Source organism: Mycetomoellerius zeteki, unplaced genomic scaffold (genome assembly GCF_001594055.1).
Source record: "Mycetomoellerius zeteki isolate Tzet28-1 unplaced genomic scaffold, Tzet1.0 scaffold316, whole genome shotgun sequence".
Classification (NCBI taxonomy): Eukaryota; Metazoa; Arthropoda; class Insecta; order Hymenoptera; family Formicidae; genus Mycetomoellerius; species Mycetomoellerius zeteki.
In genome coordinates, this window is record NW_017257301.1 from 838,993 (window position 1) to 864,903 (window position 25,911).

The 25,911-nt window shown below is 35.0% G+C and overlaps 1 protein-coding gene across 2 annotated transcripts in view; it reads left to right on the forward strand.

Moving 5' to 3' along the window:
- LOC108724958 (Down syndrome cell adhesion molecule-like protein Dscam2) overlaps window positions 1-25,911 on the forward strand; it is a 168,003-nt gene that overhangs the window by 23,689 nt on the left and 118,403 nt on the right. For both annotated transcript variants that reach the window (XM_018451682.1, XM_018451683.1), the window contains exon 2: window positions 46-138. In XM_018451682.1, coding sequence (XP_018307184.1) covers window positions 81-138 — 58 coding nt within the window. In that variant the 5' untranslated portion in view covers window positions 46-80. The remainder of the gene's footprint in view (window positions 1-45; window positions 139-25,911) is intronic.

Below are 25,911 nucleotides of genomic sequence, written 5' to 3' on the forward strand. Positions count from 1 at the left end.
TATAGTGGACGGGTTGATTGATTGGGCGTGCTTGTATTGTTTCAGGAGGAAGCTGAATCGACGTAACGCTCCACGCCAGGATGGCCGGTTGGCCGTTCAGCACCGCGCTGCTGTTCAGCATCCTCATCCTTGTTCGCGGTAAGTAAGAACATGAGAGGGTTGTGCTTTTGGTGGTGGATGAATCCAATCGAATGGGCCGTGCCCATGCAAATGATCCTGGTATCGTCCCGTGCGCGCTTGTTACGCTGGTAATTCAGTTACGTTCTTCAAAAATCAATTTTTTTCATTTTAAATCCCTTGGGTTATCATCGGATTCGGCTTCGATGGTTGAATTTAATGGACCCTCGAAGTGTGTGCGAAATAATAGTTTGCGGAGAAAAAAACCAGCAAAATTATCGTGCTGATAATTAACGTAGAATGTTACCGGATGTTACGATGAGAGGCGGACGGAGATAAGAGACGGTCTTAGCGGAACAGTAATTTCTGATAATTCATATCATTGATCAATAAGAATGGTTTGAAGAAAAAATGTTAACTTGGAAGTGCGTACTTTTCGGAGTAGGTATTCGATAAAACTGATAGAATCGTCGTAAAATCCACGTAAAAATGACAAAGCATTGTACCGAGAATTATACGTTCGCTTCTCTGCGGTATAGTGAACGTGACACGGCTATTAGATCACACATAAAATTTAACAGTGCCATGTAACTATGCATACCACACGTGTGGTAAGCTGAACGTATAATCCGCGTTACGGATGCGCATACGGCTGCTTTCGCGCGGAAATAAACTCGCCGGCCTATTACTTGCGTTCTACAATTCAAATGCATTCACAACGTGCCCTCTACGTACTGTAACGAGATTCGACTAATTTGCGATTACATTCGCGAGCTTCTTCCACATCGCGGAAATAAATGCGAAACGTGTTATGCAAAACATCCGACGAGAAATGCAAACTCCAAAATGTCATTGTTTATAAGGTATTATTAAACTCCGAATACTGTGTTGAACAAAAAATCATGAATTATGTGCATACTTATAATAGAGAAAGAGACAAGAATTTGCGACGGGCTAGAAATTTGATATAAGATTATCTCATTTTTTTTCCACGAAAACGTACTCTCTAAAACTTTTAGAGTGAAAGCTTACTCTGAAGAGTGAAATCTCATTTTTGGAAGGTGAAAATTGAGCCACTCTTTTTTAAATCTGACTTAATTTTCACTCTTTAGAGTGAGATTCCACTCTAAAGAATTTAGAAAGTGCATGTATAATTTTTACTATACGTTATAGATATTTATGCTTAAAAATTTAGAGATGTTCAATAATATTAAAAAATCAGAAGAAAAACAGGATAATAATATTTATGTTAAATCTCTAAATCTAAATTATGTAGGGAAAAAAAATTGTTTTTTTTAAACATTGATTATAATGCACATTTGAGTATTTCACGATAGCAATTCACGCTGCAATTGGTCGCGATGCGAATTATCACAGTTTCGTACAAATGGTTCATACAGACTGATCGTATTTTTTTTACTCGATTTTTGCGGCTGTCCGCGAACGGCTCGCTTTACAGGGCGTTTACAGGCGTATTCGTTACTTTTCGAACACACGATGCCGCCCTCTCTTTCGACACGAGCACGGTTACCGAGTGCAGCCGCGAATTCTCTCTCGTTTTGCGGAGGTGCCCCGAAGTGTCCCAGAGTGTCCGATTGATTTTCTGCCACTTCGCAGCCTCTCGCTCGCTCGATGTCGAGCTCGGCTCGAAAGCGCGTGACGAAAGCGGATCCACCGCGCGGCATTGGATCGGTTTAAATTATGGCCCGACGGCAGTTTCGTTTATTTCAGAATCCATTATCCCGCTAGAGCAACGGGGCAACTTTCAGACGCAATTTGTAACCCTACCTTGTCCGTATAGTTACTTCTCGTTCGCGCGCTTTGTAATCGAGAGGGAGTCTCGCCCCGCTGTGCGCGCACGTCGCCGTCGTTTCCAACATCGTCCAACTTTAGCCATTAATAACTTTCCTTTTCGTCGAATTTCCTGATCGTTAAACTGGCACATTCGCTCAGCAGCTTCGTCGATCATCGTGACAGGAAGGGCCGTTCTTGAGGAAGTTACGTGCCTTTAGGATCGAAGACGACAATGTCAATGTGCTTTCTCGGATGTTACATTCGCTTCCAGATAGCGATATGGTTGAACGCTCCTAACTTAGTTTGTTGTAATCTTGCCAAGATAAATTAACAGAGCGTTGAACAGATAGGATTACGTAGGTGATTTATTTTACAATCTAGCAATTCGTTTATTTAAAATTTTGTAGATTTACATTTCATTTATGTCCATACGTTCATAGTTATCTAGATATTGTTGTGTGTATTTCAAAAATTGTGATAACAGTAGTTTGATTAATCCAAATTTAATTAAACTCTAGACGGAAAATTTATTTTTATCGGATTCGTTCTATTACTTGCAGTAGTAATTATGTCAGGAAAAAAATATCAATCGGCTACATCGGGCTCGCGCGATCATGCTGCGCCTCTGCGACACAGTGTTTCCAGCCACTTCGGCCTTCGGTAACGTTCCTGTCACTCGTAATAGCGCGCTCCACTTTATTTATTGCGCTCCTATAAACGTCCCGAGCGGCATTAAACCGCCAATAAATTCAGCATGTTTCATCGAATGACGATCCGGTGTCGCGTTCGATAGGGTCGCAGATGTCCATGTAGTTACGCGCGATGTCCCGCGCGACGCGTTGGTATTCATTAAATTTCTCGCTTATCGCAGTTTCCAAATCTCACATTTTTATTTTTGCAGCAATGAATCTCGATTATTATCTAGGCCAAAAAGACAATCCAAAAAAAAATTGCTAAGATTACAGAACATTATTATAGAAAAGTGGATTTCCACAGTTTACATTTAATCACGAGTTTACGATTTACAAATAAATATTTAAACAAAAATTGTTTAAGACGCTTTTCTTCTACCACTCTAAACTTGAAATTAAATGGAGCGCAACTGCAAGAAGTTATTTTCTTCGTATATTTTCTGATTTTTTAATAAGATCTAAGACTAACAATTTTATCGCTTATCAGATAAAATTGACAGTCTTAATCAGCAATAAGCAGGTTTCTTTCTTGAAAATTTTGCATTAAATCATACTCGTCTCGATTACACTGCACTCTCTTTAACGGATAGCAAGTACTCATTCCATTCTCCAGGCCTTCATCCTGCGGTATTATTCGCAACCGCGAGATATCTGCAAAAATTCTCGAATCGGCGCTTCGGATTCGTGTTAGTCGAGCCGCAAAGTCTGTCTTTTTTTTCGCGTCTTTGCCTTCACTCGCCAAGTCTGTTCGCCGTACTCTCTCATCTTCCGCATATGTGCATAAAACGTATCGTCGGATGAGGAATACGAGAAACAAAAGAGAATATAATCAGCGGGAGGGAAAAAAGATGAACGCGTGAAAGCCTAAGCCATTTCTGAGAGAAGAATAGCAGAAAAAGAGAGAGGACAACAGATGGAGAGAAAGAGAGAACGAAGAGAAAAGAGATAGGAGAGTATGGAGTGATTTGGAAGGTAGTCGCAGCTTGACTGAGGGGATGAGGGATACGTAAGGGTGAGAAAAGAGAAGAAACGGAACCGGAGAAGACGCGGAGAAAAAAGACGAGGAAAACGCTCGGCTGTGTCGTGAAACGACGGTGTTAGGTGGCGACGCGGTGGCTCGAGCCAAAGTTGGAAGCCGAAGGTGGTGGAGATGGTGGTGAAGATGGGGGGATCGGGGGTACGAGACTGCTTTCTTAAAGATGCGAGTCGGCGCGCACTTGTTGCGCCGCGAAATGGAGGGCGAGGAGAAGGTCGACGGCGAGGACTGCGGAAAGAAACGATCACCGTGGGGCGGTGAGCGACTCACCGGGGTTACGGGCGAAGGAAAGATAGTCGGAGTGAAAGGGTGGAGCGGAGAAAGGAATGAGTACGAATTGAATTGATTCTCTTTCACGGGCCAGCATTACTTCCTTTTACTGCCGTCCAACTCCTGACCGGGCAGCTCGCGACTACCCCTTTCGCCTTTCCAACTCCATGTTATTTATTTACCAGCCGTCGTATATATGTGGGAGCGCATGAAAGACATGGATGCTTCAGCATTCAACACCCACTCACGTCGATTCACTCGTGCTTCTCCTCTCCTGGTCATCTTGAGATTCTGAAGGCACTTCTTTCGACACTGGTTGAGAATGTCAGTATCGATATCACAAAGGTAACTATATGTGTTTGGAGGAGAATTCCTTATTGGGATTCCTCGCGAAACACCTTATGGTCCGATGAGACGCGCTCAATCGATGCTCAAACGAACAATAACGATTCATCCGGCATCATCGATACTGATCTGAATATTATTCGGAGAAAGAACGATAGTACGGTACGGAAGTTTTCCGGACGGCATTGGATCTTCGATCATCTATAATGCCTACAAATGCTCAACTTAGCATTGATTGGTTAAATTGTCTCTTTTTATTTGTATCCAGTATTTTCAATGTATACGATAAAGAAAAATTTGGAAATAGAGATGGAAATAGAAAATAGATGATAATTTTAAACTTTCTGTATTGAAGAAATTTTCATTAAAATTTTATTGCAATGTAATAATAAATTCCATAAACCGTAACATGTTTTAATATCATAAAAAACAATAATAAAATATACGGACAATGAGAGCGTTAACACAGCGCGGTAATTGGTGCGTAATTTATACAATAGTCTAATAATATTCACATAATATATATATTAATTGTACAGTGACTGTCGATACCATCTTATTTGGACGTTTCGTTTTCTTTCAAACCAACAAAATCGTAGATCATTATTGTAGATGTATTGACAATAGTTGGAAGAATGTTGAAATTATGTTCAGACCGAGGATGAGTGTTTCCCTACTGTCTGGTTAGGAATTGCTCAATTTTTGTCTCTTCGCTGCTTAGCCAAGTGACTAACCTTCTTCTCCATAGATCACAAATCAGTTATTCAGAGCGTAGTAAGTCAAATTATAAAAGTTATGATTATTTTGTAAAATTATAAAAGTTACAAGACGTAAAAAACGTTTCTTGTTATTAAATTAAGTATATAAAATATACAATATAACATGTGTTATCCAGATGAAAGTCAGACAAGCAATTACCGCGCTGTATTAACGCTCTCATTGTCCGCATATTTTATTGTTTTTTAATTTCGAGAGCCCGATTAGTATTTAAATTTAGATTTTAATATCATGTTCTACAGATTAATTAGAACCGACAATCAGAATTAAGGTTACATTAATTTTTCAATTATAAGTAATCAAAATGTCGTATAAAATACGTATCCTCGATTTTGTATTGATTTTCTTAGTTCGAATGGTATTAACTTTTAATGCTCGACTAAATTTTAACTTTTATGTGCAAATTTATTTATTAAATGTTTGGTTGGTCATTTTATTTTAAAAGAATTATGCACTCTAACATTAAATCTAGGTTTTGAAAGTTTATTAGTTTTATTACTTTTTTATTATTTAGTTTATTATTTAAATTTTATTCTATGTAATTGGAAAATATAATAGACATTAATTTATTATTATTTTTATAAAGTTTCACGTTTCGGGAAGAATGACTGTGTAATTTAAGAGTAATTTCACAATTTTAATGCATTAATTTCAAATTAAGAAAATTAACCATCACGTTTCTTCAAAGATTTTTCATTTTCCTAATTTGTTAAACAAAATGTAAGAACAATCCTCGATTCATTAAAACACAATTTTTATTAATTTTTGAATGTAAAAATTTAGCGAAAAGTGATAATAACAAGTTGGCTTTTACATTTAAATATTTAAACAAATTTTTATTTGATATGTTATAGCACGGTCTGACTAAAATTACAAGTTAAATCACATAGAATATTATTTTGTATGTACGTTAAATTGTAATATGTCATAATATTTTATTCTCCTAGGAACTTTTTAAAATTTAAAGTCGGTATGTATACGGTATATACGCGGCGCTTGGCGCCGTTATCGTGCGTAACATTGTGTTGTAAACAAGTTTGCCACGCTATCATTCGTACTGTGACCTCCGAGCAGGTAACTGTCGCGTGTCGCTCGATGTGTCGTATTATTTTACAAATTGCAATCGCACGACGTGTACCACGAGACGTTAAACACTTTCTACAATAATTAAGATTAACGATTGTTACACCGTTCCCATAATTAATGATTCGTGAACACATCTATACAACGGTCACTCTTCGAAACTACATTTCGTGCTTTTTCTCCGTTAGATCTTGGAACATGTTACTTAAAACGCTCGTAATTAATTGTGCTTTTTGAAGTGAGCATTGTACAAGTGTCATGAAAGAAATAATAAGAAAAGTGAATAAGAAAAGTGCCTAGGGAACAGGAGGAAGAGTCTATAGTAATTGTAGTATGTTAAATATATATATATTTCGTTTTCCTAAAAATTACTACTTCTGAAATTTAAAGATGGTATATACGCGTCGCGCTATTATTTATACTCTGACCTCCGAACGGACAGGTAACTGCCGCGTGCTGCTTGGTATGTCATATTATTTTACGAATTAAATCGCACAATGAGTATCACGAAATGTCGAACACTTTCTACAATTAAGACTAACGATCGTTACACTGTTCCTATAATTAATGAACGCGTGAACACATGGACGCAATGGTCACTTTTCGAAACCACATTTCGTGCTTTTTCTCCGTTGAGTGTCAGAACGTGTTACTTAAAACGCTCGTAATTCATCGTGCTTTCCCGAGTGAATGTTGTACAAGTGTCATGAAGAAACGGTAAGAAAGACGAATAAGAGATGTCTGGGGAATAGAAGGAGTGTAGGCGACGTTGAATGGCAGCGGAGCACCAGTGTCGATGAGAGTACTTAACTACTCTTTATTCATTATTTTTTAATAGCGGAATTACTCGTTTAAATTTATTTTAAAAGATATGAAAATATTAGGAAAGGGAAAATACAATTTAATAAACAATAATATTCCGTTCCTGATGATTTATAATTTCAGTGGACTGTATTACATTCTTGTGATACATATAATATAGGGTGAGTGCAAAAATTTGTGCCCAATTTATTATTCAAAATTTAAACAGCTGCTATTTTTGTTAAAAATAAAATTAAATCTAAATCTTACTCTATCTGATGAGAGAATTTAAGAATCTGTTTTTTTTTAAATTGTGATGGTTTTGACGGAGTTATGAGCAATCAAAATCAAAATATTCTTTTTACTTAATTCGTAACAACTCAGTAATAAAAAATCATAGGAACATTTTAAAAAAATGATTTTATAGGAAAAACTTTAAGCTTTTACATTAGAAATTCAAAAATTTTTGCAAATTTTTTTTGGTAACAAGCCCACAAAATGAAGAAAAAATTTCCCGTTTTGTTTAACTCATGTAGTTTTCTATATGTAAAAATTATAAAACTCACATCAATTAAAAAAATATAGTAATCATTCGAAAATAGAGATTTCAAGATTTAACATCTTTTTTTTTAAATTTAAATTTCGTTCCTTTTTAACAAAATTGCAGCTGTTTGAATTGTGAATAATAAATCGGGCACTCATCTTATAGTACGATCAATATTATTTAAGTTCAAAAAATAAATGATAAATCGGCATAGGATAAGCATGTACATATATTACATAATAAGCTCAATTTTAACTGTTTTGCAACTCAAAAACTATTGCGATTCAGCATTTTTCTCTAACAGAATTTTTAATTCTGATTAATTCGTGCAACATTAAAATATCGTAAAGTGAATATATAATACGTGACAGTTTTCAGAATTCTTTAAAATATTGAATATAATCATTTACACTGCGCGCGCATAATCTTCAGTTAATAAATTTTTTAAATAACTTTTTTTTTAATAAAGAAAGCAGGCGAAGTGTGATGGAATCAATGCAGGGTGAAAAAATTTACATTTAAAATTTAGAACGTAGTGGCATAGTTGACATAAACACATAGCCGAAAAAGAAGTATAATTAGAGAGTGAAAATGCCTGACTCATTTTTACATAATTAATATTATTTAATTTGTTATAACGTAGAATATATTAACACGATATGTGTAAACATTGTTTGCGGTCAGTGATTAATATTTTATAATAATTGGAGTTCTATTCCCTATATCAATTCCAATATATACGATTCGGCTGATTGACTATTGTGCCAGATTAACGATCTGTTTTGCGGTATAATTAATTTTTTCTTCTAATTTGTGTTTTGTGTATATGATGGTTATAATGGTAATATTAAGATAACTTTTATTATACATTTTTTATTATATCCTTTTTAATATTATTTATATCTGTTTGGATATAAGAACAAGCTATTTGACATTTTTATTACAAATAATTGCAAATAACTTGAAAATCTATAATCTAACTTACGCAATTACAAAATATCATAAAAAATTTAGCAATTACATTTTTGTTTTGTTTTCGATATCAAATTCCGTTAGTTTATCGAGTACTAATAGGTATTCTATTTACTTCTGATAAATGCTTTTTAGAACTAAATGGTCAATTTATCACATTTGGATAAGTTAAATAAGTCGATTTTCGTTTAATGAGAAATCTATTAAAACTATTATATATTGTGAAACTTTAATTTTTCAATATTGAATATGATTACATGCTAAAATATTAAATATTTAAATTTTATTTATTCATATATATATATAAAATAGTTGAAATAAAATAATGAAGTGTTCCAAATTAAATTATTTCAGATAATATATTAGAATTATATTACATACTAGGGAATATACTATACTAAATATTATACTAGATATTTTCTAGTATATTATACTAGAAAATTGCAATGCGATGTGGTGACCTTAAGGCGTTAAAGCGAGTCGAACCTTTTCTAGTCAGCTGAATCCGTGCTTTCAACGTTATTAATCGCACGGCGGAATTGAGAGGGCAGTTACCCGCAGTGGTAGCGGTCCATTGAACCTTCGGCTCGAGAGAATTCACCACGTTACTTATTTATCAGACACGTACGTGTCTCCGTGTATGCGTACATGTGCGAAGTACACCTTCGCGCGTTTAAAGAACCGTGCGGACGAACCGCCTCGTGGGAAAAAGGCACTTTCCACGCGGCCAAGATAGAATCAGGGAGTCGCGGCGATTGGATTGGAGCCTCGACGAAAAACTTATTGGGATTCCTTGCGGATATAAAGGTTCGATGGGAGTCCTCCGTCAAAGACTCGACGGGAGATTGATCGATAACTCTGGCCTCGCGCCGATATTAACCCTCGCTCTTGAAATTATTCGTTTTATTCGATCTCACGAACCTTTATTCGACGATATTACCTCACATCGTGAATATTAATTTCACGCGATGTTGCACGGCGCATGTAATTATAGAAAAGAAGTCGCAAATATAACTGACTAAATGCGCATGATGACGTTTTTCGCGGTGCGCGGATGAAAATAAATTAGGTCGTTGAACACGAGTGCGATTTTCCGGTTAATATATCCTTTTTCCTTTTTTCCTTAAAAATTAATTAAATTAATTAAATTTAATTAATATTAATATTAAATATCAGAACTTTCATGGCACGTATTTTGTTTCATAAATAGATATTATCTTAATTAACTTAAGTTACAGTTATAGCCGCATTTATTGCAATCCAGTTATGTTATTTATTCTATTATCCCGTTCTTTCTAACACAGAGTTATACATCCGCTTTTTTTAAATATCAATTCGTTATATTTGTTGTATTAATTTGCTTTTTAAATATAAATTCGATATATTAAAGTGTTAGAAATAATTACTTAAAAAAAAAAACATGGGAAATCTCTTTCTACCTTACGTTGAAGGAAAGAAACGAAATGATCCGTTTGTATGACAAGATACCGTTGCCTCAGAGAAGAAATCGAACGCAACGAGAGCGAGGAAAAAGCGATGACATTTTGGAAACGACGTTGAGACAGTCAGTTGATTTCCGTTCGGTCGACACACGATCAGGATCGACGTTTCCCCATCGTGAGAGAGGGTAATCTATCTGATATCGAAACCGGCACGCCATAAATATCGCAGCAAGCGGAGCGCCTCGATTTTCTTTCTCGTAAATATGCGACTACGTCCGCGTGAAAAATCTCACCGAGAGAACGCTCTCTCGGGTTTTATCTTTCCTCACCCACCGCCGCCGCCACCGCTGTGTTGCCATCGTCGTTTCTTTGCTCCTGTTTCGTAACACCGTTTCTGCCCACAAGCCCTTTGCTTGCGAATGTAATAGCGCTTCTGTATCTGTTATCAAACATGCAGACGATTCTTATGCTCTCATTATCAGTATAACGTGAAATCGAGATTACATTTTCCATTTTAGCGATAAGTTTATTTTGAGTAACTGTACCATGGGTACATTTCATGTTTTTTCTACATTTTTTTAGAAAAATTTATATTGCGTACTGGAGTTACATGAATAATTTTATATGTGGACATGATGTGTGATATATTTTATTTATTTTATCTTATATTTATGCAAGTTATTTGAAGAAAATACGTCTTATGATTTTATATCGTTGGATTTTATATCACATTTGGTTTGCGATATTTTACGATATTCCAAGAGCATCCGACATGAATTATTGCGTTATGCATTTTTAACGTAAAGGGGTGAGCAAGCGCATCCATGGATGCGTTATCAGCAATTTTCACGGCGTCCTACAAGGCTGCAAATTGCGGCTTCGTCTATAATACGACGGCGGATGCGTTGCAAATTAGAATGACGCGGGGCTTGCGCACTACGTATATCACGAGAGAAATTCGCGGTGACACTTTATTGATTTCAAGATTATCGCGGTTCTCCGGCGGTAGCACACGACTTTGTCGATGAGAGGACGATGACGACGAGGTGGAGAAAGAGGACGAAGGGAGCAGGAGGAAGTCGATTCGGGTGGAAAAGAGTAGAGGATGACGGTGGCGGCAACGGTAAATAAGCGATATTGTATTCGCGAGTTTGTAATTGCGACGCTCTCCCCAGTGCGATATCTGTAGGGATTTCCATCCGCGTGCGAAACGTCAATATAGCCAATCGCGAGATGTGTATTATTATCTGTTGCGCGAAAATCGACTCCGCAAACGATCGTCCGCTTCCATCGCCGATTGCCTTTTCTTTGCGACAACAATTACTCAATGTCAAATTTCAATGATGCGTCTACATATCTGTATATACACTTCACTGATATGAATGAATCAATTTAAAAAATAAAAGATGAAAGTAGCATTTTCAAAATTACCACATTCCTATACTTTTAGTTTAACGAAATAATGTCAAGTGATAGTTAATTACAAGGTATTCATCTAATATACAGTATATATTTAAATTTTTTAACAGAAATTAAATTAAAAAAATTTATAATATTTTTGTCGCAAAGTTATTTAATCGTTTAGTTGTCATTTAGTATTCTTCTTTTATCTGAAACTTGAAGCATATTAAATAAAATGAATAAATTGAAAATTTATTTAAATATTATTTTGTATAAACATATAGATATACAGGATGTTCAATTTAATCTATTCATGCCGATATCTCGGAAACTGTTAAAGTTAAACGAAAAATAAAAAGTCTAATGAGATTATTTTGAGATGATTTTTATTGTTAGTATGAGATAGAATCGTATTCATCCGCTGTGAAATTTTAAAGAAGGAAGAGAGCCAAATTTTTCAAATGGAAAAATAACATCACTCGATAGATCCTGAAAATTTTTAATGACTTATATATAATAGTAAGGTATATCTTCGATATTATGAATGAATTTTTGAAAATTGTGAAAGAATGTCAATTTCTATTCGATCAGTCTGTCATGCTATCTTGGAAACTTAAAGTTAGACGAAAAATTTAAATAAGTTTTTAATAGGATTACTTTGAAACAGTTTTTAATATGACGATTGCATTTGTTTTTTCGGGATCTATGTTGAGTGCAAAGTGGTGCTATTGTTATCGGAAGTTTTCATTTGAAAAATTCGATTACCTTCCCTTAAAATTTCGTAGGGGATGAATATGGTTCTATTACACTAAAAATATCTCGAAGTAATCTCATTAAACGATCTTTTTTTTATTTTTTGTCTAACTTTTTCATAGTTTTGGAGATATCAGTGTGGCTAAATTAAAGTTTTATCAGCAATTGAAATGTAAGTAATTGGATTCATATAAAAGAATGAAAGATCTGAATAGATATTCGTTTAAATTCTGATGTATAATTTCTGATAGACGTACATAGAAAGTATGATTTTGTTGAAGTATCTAAAAATTTAATTAGATCTGAAAATAATTTTGTTGAATTATCGAAATAATTACGTAACACTTAAGCTGATTGCTAGCTGATTGCTGTTTTAGCAAAATCATTTTCTGTGTATGCGTTCATCAGAATTATATATCAGAATTCAGATAGATATTCAGGTCTTTCCTCCTTTTATTTAATTTTCTATATTACAATTGGTAATAGCTAATTCAAATAGTTACTAATACGCTAATTGACGTTGAAAAATGAGAGCTTCAGCTATAACATAAATCTCATGTAAACGTTGGCTGGCAGCTGAAAATATGTTCTCCAATATCAATGCATTGCTTCTGCCGTCAAAACTAATAATGTTTACGAACTCATACACGCAGACAGGAAAGATTAATATTCCTGATCCAGTCTCTCTCTCTCTCTCTCTCTCTCTCTCTCTCTCTCTCTCTCTCTCTCTATACGCTCGTTCACGTCAAATGTTGTTGCAACAAATTGTGCGGCGACTGTTTATTCATTCGAAATACGTAGCTTGGAAAATTCATCGTTGCATCATATGCGGATTTTTCATCTCATCAGACAATGTATTTTCTTGTGTATCGCTTGCAGGAAATTATTGTTTTGATAGAATGAGATAATATAAGAAATATAAAGTGCGGTAATGTGTATGCATTGTACATTAATAATTGCATAGCGAATGAAAAATCTGCTCAACGTGCGATTGAATATTGTGTACAACAGTATTCATTCTGAAATAATTTGATTACAATCGATATATTTATCTCGAAACAATCGAATCTAAATTCCCAACAATTCCCAAATTTACATATATTACATGTTCCCACTAATGATTTTCCAATTAAAATTAATTATGGTCAATTCATTGAGACTGATTTAGGTTGTACGGGTTTAATTTGAATGACATCATACGCACGAATATTGTATCCTTGCGTATTGTTACTCTCCGTGTCTTCATGTCTCGATCGATCGAGACAAACAAAGCCGCTCACGATCCGTTATTCGGTGATTTCTCACGATAACGGATGGTCTATCCCGCTTTATCCGGACCTTCCGGCCGGGGTGAACTTTCATAAAAGAATTCAAATTAGCCGACCACGTCGGAATTTAACTATCCCCGAGTGAGCGGCTGCTTGATGAAATTTTCGCTTCAGAGTATTGAACTCTCGCGCTTCGCGTTCTCCTCTTCTGCCCGCACTTCTCTCCGATCGAAGTCGACGTGTACCTTATTTTTATACTATCGATCTAGACCGCTTTGACGTCGGATTTTGCATTATTCAGCGATTCCTTCTCAGCTCGCGAGCTTTCGTTCTCATCGTACATACACTGGACGTTAAACATACAGGATGGTACTCTTGCCTTAATCTCGGCCAGACACGTCACCCGTTCGACTACTTGCACCATCAACACGGTATTAATTATTTCAGTAAATTGCACCTCTTGAGCGGTCGATTTTTCCACGGATAATCCGGCAAATAGAATCTGGTGTTCTTTATTTTTTGCAGAATAGGCACGAAGATTATTTTTCTCCCTTGCGTGCAACCTATTAATCCTTCGGAAAGAATAATTTTGCTGAAGTCTGAATCTAAATATTTAGTTAGATACAGATTTGAAAACAATTTTGTTGAATCAAAATAATTATGTTGCATCAAAATAATTATGTAGAACACTTATGTAGAATGTAACTGTTGATGATTATGCTGTAAAAAGTTTTAACAATTTAAAAGCTAGTTTGAGCGTTCTACATAATTATTTTGATGCAACATAATTATTTTAATCCAACAAAATTGTTTTCACAATTTATTACAAACAAAGTTATTTTCAGATCTGGATCTATTAGATAAAATTTTAGATATTTCATCAAAATCATTCTTTCCGTGTGAGGATGAAGAAGAAGATAAACTCAATCGCATTTAAAAAAAAAAAAATGTAAAGGCGCAGTTTTAACAAAAGTAAAAGATACGATTTTATTTTCTAATTTCTCTTTTTTAAAATTTAATCTAATTTCAAAAATACTGCATTATTTACACTAATAAAAAATATATTAACTATCATATTTTTTGTTTTTTTTTTTGCTGCGATGTTAATATTGGCGTGTTTTTTATTTGGATATAAGTTTATTAAAACAATGTACGCTCCGTAATTAAATTATTTTGCAATATTAATAAAGATTCGGAATATAGTGTTCTATAATCTCGTTCTCAGCTGAAAATAACACGTCAAAATAAATTTACTTATTAACACAAAATACAATTTTAATGACGAATTTATTCTACACATGATTAATAACGGTATAATTGAACTTTTTCAGTTTTGTGAGCGTTTGTTGTGTGTAAGCGTAGATATGCTTTTACTGGATGTGCTAAAGAATTGCGGGCAGGATATCCTTATAATAGGATATAGCGATGACGAAACGTGCTTGCATGTGACACGTGCTTGCGCGTTCGCTCTCGTGTAAAACGTGAGTAAACGTATCGTATGTGCAACATGTGTATTTGATGGCTGATAAACATGTCACATCATTTAATGTCAGAATTATCTAGATTGTGGTTGATACTCTCTATTTGCTGTCGTACTCGGGATATTTTCGCAAGATATTTTAAGAACATATTCTTCGGAGAAATCCAAGTAGATTATTTTGTATCGCAATCTTGTGAAATGTTTTAATGTAAATAATCTTAATGTAAATAACATTTTTGCCATTTGACAAGTTCCATCGCGTGTGGACATTAACATCATATTTGAAGGATTATGCAAGTATAATATAAACGTATATGAGAAATATATTGCATTTCATGTGGCTTTTCCCGCGGGAGTTCTTTGAAAATGCATTTTCCAAGGAAATCTCAGTTTGTAGATGCGCGTTGATTATCGCATCACGGCGCGTTTACTCTGCTTTGCACAAAGTGTTAGGTAAACAAGTTCGCATCGTGCGCTTGTTTCTTTGTGACGACAGATGAGATACCGCGGACAAGTATCGCGGATAAAGCGCGAAACGTACCGTGTTATCTGTGCGACAGTTTCAACGTTGAATTATTATTTCGTTTACATAATACGAATTCTGTTAGTTTTACTTGATAAACATGGAGAGAGTCTCCACGCCATGTGAAAAACGATTGTGCATCATATTCCCACAACGAATTTCAGCGCGTTATGCTCTTTCAAATTAATTACAATTTATATTTCTGTAAAGTGGAGAAAGCGTTCCCAAGTGATCGTAACTTCAATTGCAACTTCGCTGCTTTATCTTTATCAAATGCGCGTCGTTGTTGCCCGCTGTATCGTCGGATGCATCAATATTGATTAGCGCTAACCATATATATATATTAATTGGATTAATTAAATTTACGCTCGCTGTCTGTGCTTCGAGTGGGTCCATGATATACAAAGTATGAGAAAGAGAGAGAGAGAGAGAGAGAGAAAGAGAATTCTTGGATTAAGTTGATTGGAGCACATATGCAACAAAATGCATATATGATTTTTTGATCTCCACAAAATTATATCGCGCTTTTAATAAACGAATATTGATAGATAGAAAATTATACACTGAACCAAAACTGTACGTAAACACAATAAAATATTCAACGAATTAATAAAAATTGACCCAATGAATTCTCATAATGGTCTAGGTTATAAAACTGTTACTAGAATTTATTGCAAGAATGAATATGTAATTATATAAATGAATTTAGTTATTGTATCAATGAATTAACTGCATTAAATCGGACATTGATTAACGATTATTCATTGGACCAAAAATGACCAAAATTTTTTTTAGTTTACATTAATATTAAAAAATTGAACTATCTTCTACATATATATATTATATAATTCTACATTATTATTTCTCGGAAATTTTTTATTAGCGTTTTCTTTACATGAATATATAATTTTTTTATTATCCACTGTTCATTATTCTGAAATTGCAGTTAGGAAATCAATTAGCTCTGTAAATTCGTTATTGGTAACATTTATTTATAAAATTTTCTACAAAGATCAATTTATAACTCTTTCTATTTTTTAAAATTAAATTTAGATTGTGTTCCCATTTTTTTCAAACATACATAGAACCATCTCTTTTATCATAGCTGTACATCTGTATTTAAACATGTTGATCTCTTTGGCCGAATACTAAGTGGATAAAGCTCAATAGTTTCTATCGATCAGAAACACGCGGGATGTATCGGTATCAATGCGAAAAAGGAATGCAATTCCCGCGTCAATTGCCGGATTCGCTATCTTCGCATTCAAGCGTCGTAGGCGACACTTAACGAAAGTGCCGTTGAAAGGGGCAACGATAAACGACTGGTGCGCGGTCACATTTTTGCTGGGCTAAAAGTAAAAATAGAATGAGTCTTTTACCGCATCCTCATTTCTTCGTCCTCTATTTAAAGGAGCTCGCGATTCCTTAGATCAAAGGGAGTTGAAGATACACTTACTTTGCTCCTAGGTAGAAACACGTTCCAACAATTTGCAGTGATCGTTTTTTACTTTTTATCAACACATCGCGCGGGTTTTCCGAAGAGACCTTTTACTATACTTTGAAGAAGTAAATGATATTCCTGTTGGTCATTGATTTATTTGTGTAACTCGCAGACATGCATAATTAGATACGCGCAATTATCGAGAAGCGTGGAACACAAAAATATTATGGCTGACCAATATCAGTTTTATCCACTTATCCAGTCTTTCACGACTGAAGAGAACATTTGCATTTGTTTATTGTCGCTAACGTAAATAGCGGATCATTCCTGTTCGGACCACTCTCGTAATTACGAACCGCTTTTACGAACGATGCAGTTTCAAAATATGCACTTTATCAAATTGCAAAATATTTATATAATTTTGCAAACGGGAGGAGCGCGGAGCGAACTCAGCATGTTCTTTATTTCTATGCGATAACAAGATCCGTTTTCAATCATCGTTTTCGCGATTAAATCAGATCGCAAGCATATTGTCGTCGTGTTTCTTTTTCAGAGAAAGAAAATGAAAGAGAGAATATCAAGCGCCATCGCTGGCCGTTGTGCCGCTTTAAACTTTTAGAGAGAATGTTCTCTCTTTAGTGCGCCCGGCCGAGATTTCCGGGCGTGAATTTACATAAATGTGCCGCTCAATTTAGCAACTGCCAACGGAAACGGATAAAAACCAATACTCGCGGAGTTATCTGACGCACAACACACGTTGGCAAAGTAGCCGCGCGACAATACTTTTATTTTTAAGTCTCGGAACTGCATCGCACGTCAGAAATCTCTTTATTACAGAAATTATTATAAGAGTAAAAAAATTAAATTTATCCTTATCCTTATTGCGCTAATAAACATTTATTTTTAAGAATTTTGAAACGGTGTCCTCTTAATATTATATACTTAGAAAATGAAAGAATTAGTAGTATATTTTTGTTGGAAGGACATTTCACTTGATGAAACGATATCTACGAAGAAAATAGGTCTATTTGCATGACTTTTATACGAGGGTTTGAGATAGGAAAATATTGCCAATGCCGGTAAAGAGAAACGGCAATATGATTTATTTAGGTCGAACGGTATTTCTATTAATTCGTAATAATTGCCGCCCTAATTACCATGCCGATCATTGTATAGAATATTGAAGATGCATCGTATATAGTGCCACGTTGAACAGCTTTCTGCATTGTTCACGGCGCGAAATTATTGGAAACGAGCTGAAGTATACATGACTGCGCCATTAAACCTTCACGACGTAACAAAGACGATTGTAGTAAGCCCATATCATTACGACGTATATGATGAATGAATTTACACTCCGCGAGATTCATTTGACACATATCGCATACGTTAATTACTTTCCGTTCCAATAATTTGTCATGGCATATTTTTAGCAAGCGAAATTTTCTTTCCTCATCAATAAGTATATTCTATTCTTTATTTTATAATAGCTAATTTTGCGTATTTAATATAATTCGCTCGCGCGTTTATCTACTTAAAATGATAGTAGCGCAGTAGTGTGGCAAATGGCTGTAGACTGTTACAGTCTACTATTACAATCTACTATTACAGTCTACTATTTTGCAATCCAAAGATCAACGATATAAGTTATATAAATATGATATACAGGGTGGCCCATGTAAAGTGTTACAAGCTATTATCTCTGAAAGTGTGTGTCAAATGACTAATATGTTCAAACAAAAATTTTATGATTTTGAGGGAAGCATAAGATGGTACCATTTGTTTGACCTTGGGTAGCGTTGTCAAAGTGAGAGCAATGCCACTTTAAATTTTTTAAATGAAACCCTCCATTTTTTATTACATATTCTTGTAGCTTACCTCGAGAGCTTTCCAAAACACTATAATTAAGTTCATTTTCATCATTTTCTACATTGGTAGAAATGGGTAAAAGTCTATGAAAAATTTGGTGTAATTACGTAATTACACCAAATTTTTCATAGACTTTTACCCATTTCTACCAATGTAGAATAACTTTAATCTCGATTCAACTTACTTTTCCTTTGTTTCTAATTCTTGAGATTAAAGTTAATTTACATTAGTAGAAACAGCATTTTGACAAATTCCGCATGTGTGAAAGCTGTTGAAAGATTCGCGACGTCGATGATCGGGGCGCCATTGCACTAAATTCCCAATCGAGTTACGATCTCTTCGAACAAGACCGGCAGGAAATCGAGTTACGCAGTCGGGTATGGCGTGCGTCGCAGAGTCGAAAACTTCGCCGGCGTTCTCGTCGTCGTAGTCGCGACGTTCACTCCGGATGTAACTGCTGTCGTTCTCTCGAGGTCTTCGGCGGCGGAGTTTCGACTTTTGACACGTTCCATACGTAGCGACTACTACGTGTCTCCTTTAACTTTGTCGGTGTGGGCACCGACGTTCGCGGCGTGCTTGTTAACCAGTTAAAGCCATTGTGACCGAATGTTAGACGAATGTGAACCAGCTGTATACTGGCGCCTAAGAGCGCATCCGGTAACATCCTAAAACGTCGCGACGTCGTCGTCGAGGACTATCGTGAATTCGCTCAGCAAGTCGTTGAAGTAAACTGCGCAATCAGCATTGCCAAATTTTCAACATACTTTATTTCTGAAAGAGGAATTTGAAACTTATACTACGTGGAAAAAGAGCGAAATCTTAAACTGGTGATTAGTGATGGTAAAAATGAATAAAAAGTAATGACATTCACGTCAATTTCTTATGGTACGCATATTTGGCGTCGCGTCGCTTGATAAGTCAATTTAAAAAAAAAAGAATTTTAAAAAAGATTTAATGTATAAAATATCAATATATATTATTTATTTAATTATTTAGAAAATTAAAATTAATGTCGCGCGCGCGCGCGCGAGTAGTTACATTACTGTAGTCAGCTATTTCATTCTCTTTCTCTCTTTTTTTCTCTCAAACTTTGATATAGAATCACGAACGCATTACATCGTTACGTAAAAGTATTTATATTTATATATGTGTATTATATTATTTAGAGTATATTATATTATTTAGAGTATTATTTATTACTCAGATATTACTCATAAAATCGTATAGTATCATAAGTGACAGATTATCAGCATTTTTCCTTTTGTGATTCAGTAAACTTTGTTGCAGAATCGCTAATGTATTATATTATCATGCAAACACTATTTTGAATTTATAAAAACTAGAGATTCTCAAGTAAGAGTATGGATAGTAGTTTCTTCACGAGACAAATATAACAATAGAGGTTATAAAATTAATCCTCTAATAAGAGTCATGGAGACAAATATGATGACAATGTTTCGCTCTGTATTGCAGAATGTATAGGAAACATCGTTTATGGCGCGCTTACAGCGTATACGCTCAAACCGAATACAGTAAAATATTATATAACAAGCTATTACCGTAAAAGTACGCGTATATACGCGTATATAATAACAAAATATTTCGTTATTCGACAAGACACGACAATAAAAATTTTTGTCAATTTATATCATTTTTACAAGAAAAATATTAGTTATCGTGTGTCCATGAATTATAATGTTTGTCCATATTGTCTAGTTCAAGATGATTCTGTCAGGAAATAGTTCAGAGAGATCAGATTCTTACTTGAGAGTCATGTAGGGTCTCTAGGATCATGTAGAGTTTATTAAAATCTATATGCTTTGCAATATTGAATCAAATATTGCCGTCATATTTGTCTAGAATAATCAGATTTTTTATTTAAAGGTCTGTAATAAAAACAATACAGTGCATTACGATAAAGTAGAATAATAGATAATAACATTTTTATATTTTCTATGTAGTCTCAATGAGTTTCCTGAATATTACATAAGACTAGATCCACAACCTTGCTTTAAGAAGCCGTAAGCCGTAAGCTTTAAGTTATAAGTGGTGTTGGGTAGTATCTCTATACATGTATAGAGATACATTTTGTGTATCTAACCTGTATCTGAGGTACATTCAAATTTGAGTATTTGTATCTGTATCTAGATAAAAAGACATAGCATCTGAAATGATTTTCAGATGCATTTTTCAAATACATTTCCTCAGCAATATAGTTATAATTCCATTTTATGTATAATTATTAGTAGATTCCATTTCGCAGGAAAAAAGTAGCTTTGCTGTTGTAAAATTCTATAACATGATTGGTCTTTCTCTTAGTTCCTCACTGAATCTAAATGCAAATCAGTCATATTAAACGATGAATATTATCGTCTTATAATTCTTATCCTAAATCGTTTTACGATAATTATAAATTTTTTCAATTATCTAAATGTAATAAAAATAAATGATTCATTTAATAACTAATACATTTTTTTTACACATTACAATAAAATGAATTTAAGAGTATCTGAAATGTATCTGAAGATATTTTTAAAGTATCTGATATCTGTACCTATATACATTTTAATATGTGTATCTATATCTATATTTAGATAAATTTTCGTACATGTAACTGTATCTGTATCTATAAGATAAATTTTAAAAGTATCTTACCCATCACTGATTGTAAGTGACGATATATCGGCCACAGAACTTGTGTTTTTAGACCATAAGAATTGAGTTTTGCTCAATTCGCTTAAATCTAACGGTTAAAGCCTAAAGACTGCGCAAAAACAGTTTAAAGACAGAAATTATTGTCACTTCCGATAATCTCTTTCGACTTATGACTTAAGGTTTCTTAAAGCAAAGCTGTGAACCTAGCCTAATGCAATGTTCGAAAAGTGAAACAAAAGTAAAATTTTAATCTTATAAGAATACCTAATGCTTGAATACAATATGAAGTTTTTAACTCGCCGTTACCTCTTTAGTTTTCTCAAAAACTTCTTTAATTGAATAACTACTACCCCAATCTACGATTCGATATAAATTCTTTCTCGCTTATGGTCTCTTTCTCTTTCTTTTTTCGTCTCCATAGAAACAATAACATTTTATTAAAAGCAAACTTTTTACTCTTACGTCGTATGAAATTAAAATACCGCGACTGCAAACTCGTTACTTTCTGCAAGTTTCACGATATTGATTAAAATGATCTACAAAGAAACAGTCTAAAATATCGATTATTCCTGTGCAAAGAAACTTTCTGAAGTTACTCGTTTAAATATTTCTGTTCTGCTTCTGTTAATCTCGGCACAATTTATCTCCAATTATTGTAATAGAATGTGATATAGAACAAAAAAGAAGAAAAATATTTAAATGACTATTCAACATGATATTTTAATTGCTATCTAATTTAGCAGCATTTAGTAATTAATTATAAATTAGTCCAAAGATGGAAGAAAAGAAATAAAATAATTTTAATTTTAAATATATAAGAAAGATAATTTAATCTTTAATAAAACACCTAGATTTGTGTGAAATATGTAGCTTGGTTTTTATTAAAATAGTAAATTAATAACCATTTTATATGACATTTTATTTTATGAATAATTTATAACATTACATTGACTTAGTGGATTTAATATTTTCAATTTTATAAAATATGCACATGTAATCAACTACCGTGATCAATTTCTTGATCACAGTCGACGAATCGTCAAAGCTGTCTGGTTTGAAGGATTCATTCTAACGTTAACCCTTCGACTTCCATAGAACTACCCTTCTTATACGCCCGCAGTCATCTTGAGACCGGTCGCCTCTTCTCTCCAAGTCGACGGTGGGGATCAATGGGCGAGATGAAACGCGTCGGGAACAAGGAGACCCAGAGGGTCTGAAAAAAGAAAGGTGATTAGATCTAGGAAAGGGGAGTGCCCCCAACAAGCTTCGCCAGCACTAACTCCAGCAGAGTGAGCTTGCGAATTCTCTCATAGCATGGAGCCGATAATTAACAAGCACCGGCTGTCGAGTCACTTAGGTCGCTCGCTATCGTCGTCGTCGTTTTCATCGTCATCGTCGTTTGCACATCCGGTTACATCTAAGTTAATTATTAACGAGAAAAGTTTGCATTTATGAATGCGAGCGTGTTTCAATACTATCGTTGGCGGCAGACAAGCAGGCAGGCAAGATACCTGTCTCCCCGTTTCTGCAGTTCGATCGACCACGTTAATAAACGTCACGAGCCGAGCTATCTCACCGTTGACCGTGTCTCTCGACCCTTTACGAGTCCCCTTCTGGTCCACCCCTGACTGGTATCGACTCACGTATTGTTCGTCGCGCGGTATTCGCTTCCATACACGGCCACTCTGCATCGGTACTCGAAACGATCTCTCTTCGCGATATTGTTGGCTACAGTGCGAACAATCGAGTCTCTCTCTTACTCTCTCTTCATTTTTATTTTTGCATGTCGATTTACGTGATCCGTTTCATCTCTCTACTTTTTTCTCTTTTTTAAATTTTTAGCTCTTTGATTTCAGAGCAACTAACGCTTCATTACGCTTATCAGAAATATGTTACAGTAAAAATTTAATATTTTATTTTACAGTTGAATTTTAATATTTATAGTGAATATAAATTCACTATAAATATTAAAATTTAAAAATTTATTATTCATGAATGAAGAAAATTAAAAGATAGACTTACACACACACACACGCACGCACGCACGCACAAATAAATATGCATCTTCTCTAATTCACATCTTTTCTTTATTTTAATTTCACAATAATAACGGATATTTTTTATTTTAATTCTACTTAAAATTTATAGTTAATATATATATTTTAGTTGCATTCTGTATATTTTATATACTTATATTTGCTATAAGGAATTTTATAAAATATGATAAATTCCTTCCTTTCTCTTCTTTTTTCCTGTGTCTTTCCTGTTTTTCTCTGTTTCTCTTTTTTATTTGTCTGTTGCTCTTGCCATCAAGTGACGATGTTTTGACGTTTGTTTCAAAATTGTTACTAATTGGAACGCCACGAAGTTTTTTCTCGGCCGCGTGTCGACTCTCGTTGCGCCGGGATTGTTGTATCAAACGTTAAAAATAATTATCTGCGACGTAACGAGTGGGCGACTTTCATTGAAAGTTGTTTCATGAATTTATCATTACTGAAATCAGCAAAGCATTGCAATTTTCTTTAAAATAATAATCGCAATCCTTAAAATAAAGTTCGTGTGAACGATTATATATATTTTGACTTGACAAATGTTGTTATCAATGTCAATTTAATTTGACAATTGATCTGTTTATTAAAAACAGCATTATTATTACATTTGAAACGTAAAAAGGAATGAACTTGTCAGTTAAATTGGAAAATAAGCATCATACACCTTTTTATTTTTTAATATCGAAAAATATTATGAGCAGCGTATATATCTTGCGAGAGTACTTTTTGGAATAGAAAAGGGGAAAATAATTCGAGCGTATCTTTCCAGAACGAAAATGCTCCGAAAATATCTTGATCGATATTCTGGAAATGTTCTCCAAAGGACAAAATATTCTGAGAGTATTCTATGAGAATGAAAGATATTTTCAGATTATGTGTGCGTGTTTCAAGAATATTTTTTGCTTAACACGATATTTCAAGAGAATGGTGACATGCTGGGGAGTCTCGCTAATTATAGACGACCTTTGTTGAGTTGTATACAGTTGCATGATTTATCTCTTAACATGCATGTGCAGCAGATCGACGTTTAATTACAAATAATTAACCCGGTTCTACAATTAGCCGTTGATATGAACGAACGACTATTTGTGTTTTGCGTTTTGCTCGTTCGATTACGTTTTTCACGCGACATGAGAATTAATCGTCACGGCTAACGAATAAATTTGGTTCTGCCTGTACTAAGAGAAGACTCGAGAAATAGAGAGGATGAAGAGTAGAATCCGGGTTGGGCTAAGAGTATAAGTGCGCGCGGATAACATTGGTTGGGGGATTCCGCAGCGCTCCTCGTTTCTGCCATTGTCGAGAGAGAGAGAGAGAGAGAGAGAGAGAGAGAGAGAGAGAGAGAGAGAGAGAGAGAGAGAGAGAGAGAGAGAGAGAGAGAGAGAGAGAGAGAGAGTTGAGCTTCCTATGGTTTAATTGGGCGCGAAATCATTTCCGATGCAATACTCGCGCGGACGTAGCCGCGATGTCGAGTAATCACCGTAAAAGCCCGACTTCCCTTCCCCCAACTCTCCATTCTGCCATCATCTACTTGCCCTACCGCTATAGCTCTCCCTTCAACCCTTTCCCTTCGACTCTCTCGTTGAATCGAAGAAACCACCGAGCTCCCAATCGTTGCGTGTACTATCGTGGTCGAGCATGCATCTGTCGATTTTGTGCATTCCAGTCGATAACGATGTGTTCGAGATGCATTCAGCGTGATTAAAATGGTTGCTTGACTGCACAAAGGGAGGTTGTTATTACTTTCGGAAGTGTATGTGCTGCAACATAACAGTTGAAAATGTTAACTCTGTATTATTTAAAGTGATATGTAAAGCCTATCAGTTTGACTTTTACGTTATTATTTTTTTAATTAAACCAAAATTTATAAAATTTTCAAGCAGAGTTTATGAGACGGATTTAATTTGCATTAAACTTTGCTTCGACAGAATTTTGAAAGTCTATTTAATTCCACGTTCGATTGTTGTATATACAGTTCTATTTTTATTTTATCGTATAAGAAATAATAATTACGTTACACGCGCGATTTAATTCGAATTACTGCTGATAATCGCATAATTGCCGATGGCGAAATGGGCACAGCATTAATTTTAATACTGATTAAACCGTACATACAAGAGCTGGATTCGCTGTTTCGGCAATTACGTCGCATTTACATGCGGAAATTGGCGAAGCGTTCTTTTATTTGCTCCATCACGGCATCGTCCCGATATAATGCAGGCGTTGTCATCGCGCAATGCGAGCTTAAATGCGTGTAAACACGCGCAGCGAGATGCGTTCGATGAGACTGCACCGGATACCCGCCCCGCCCGTGACGGCCGCAGAGCGGAAATGCGCCAATCGCGCGCCATCATCGTTGGGCTTTGGATTTCCGATATTCCGTAATTTCCGAATGGTGGCCGCGCCAGCAGCCGTAGGTAGACGCCATTAAAGCCGCGTCGTAATACATGCACTGGATGCAAAATTAATTACGGCTAAATGCGCACTGGATCGTTATTTCGACCAAATGAAAATGCAGCTCATGGCAGTTTTGCCGAAAATGTCACGACCATCCTTTTTCGCAAATCACGACATGGACAGACGAATATTATAATTAA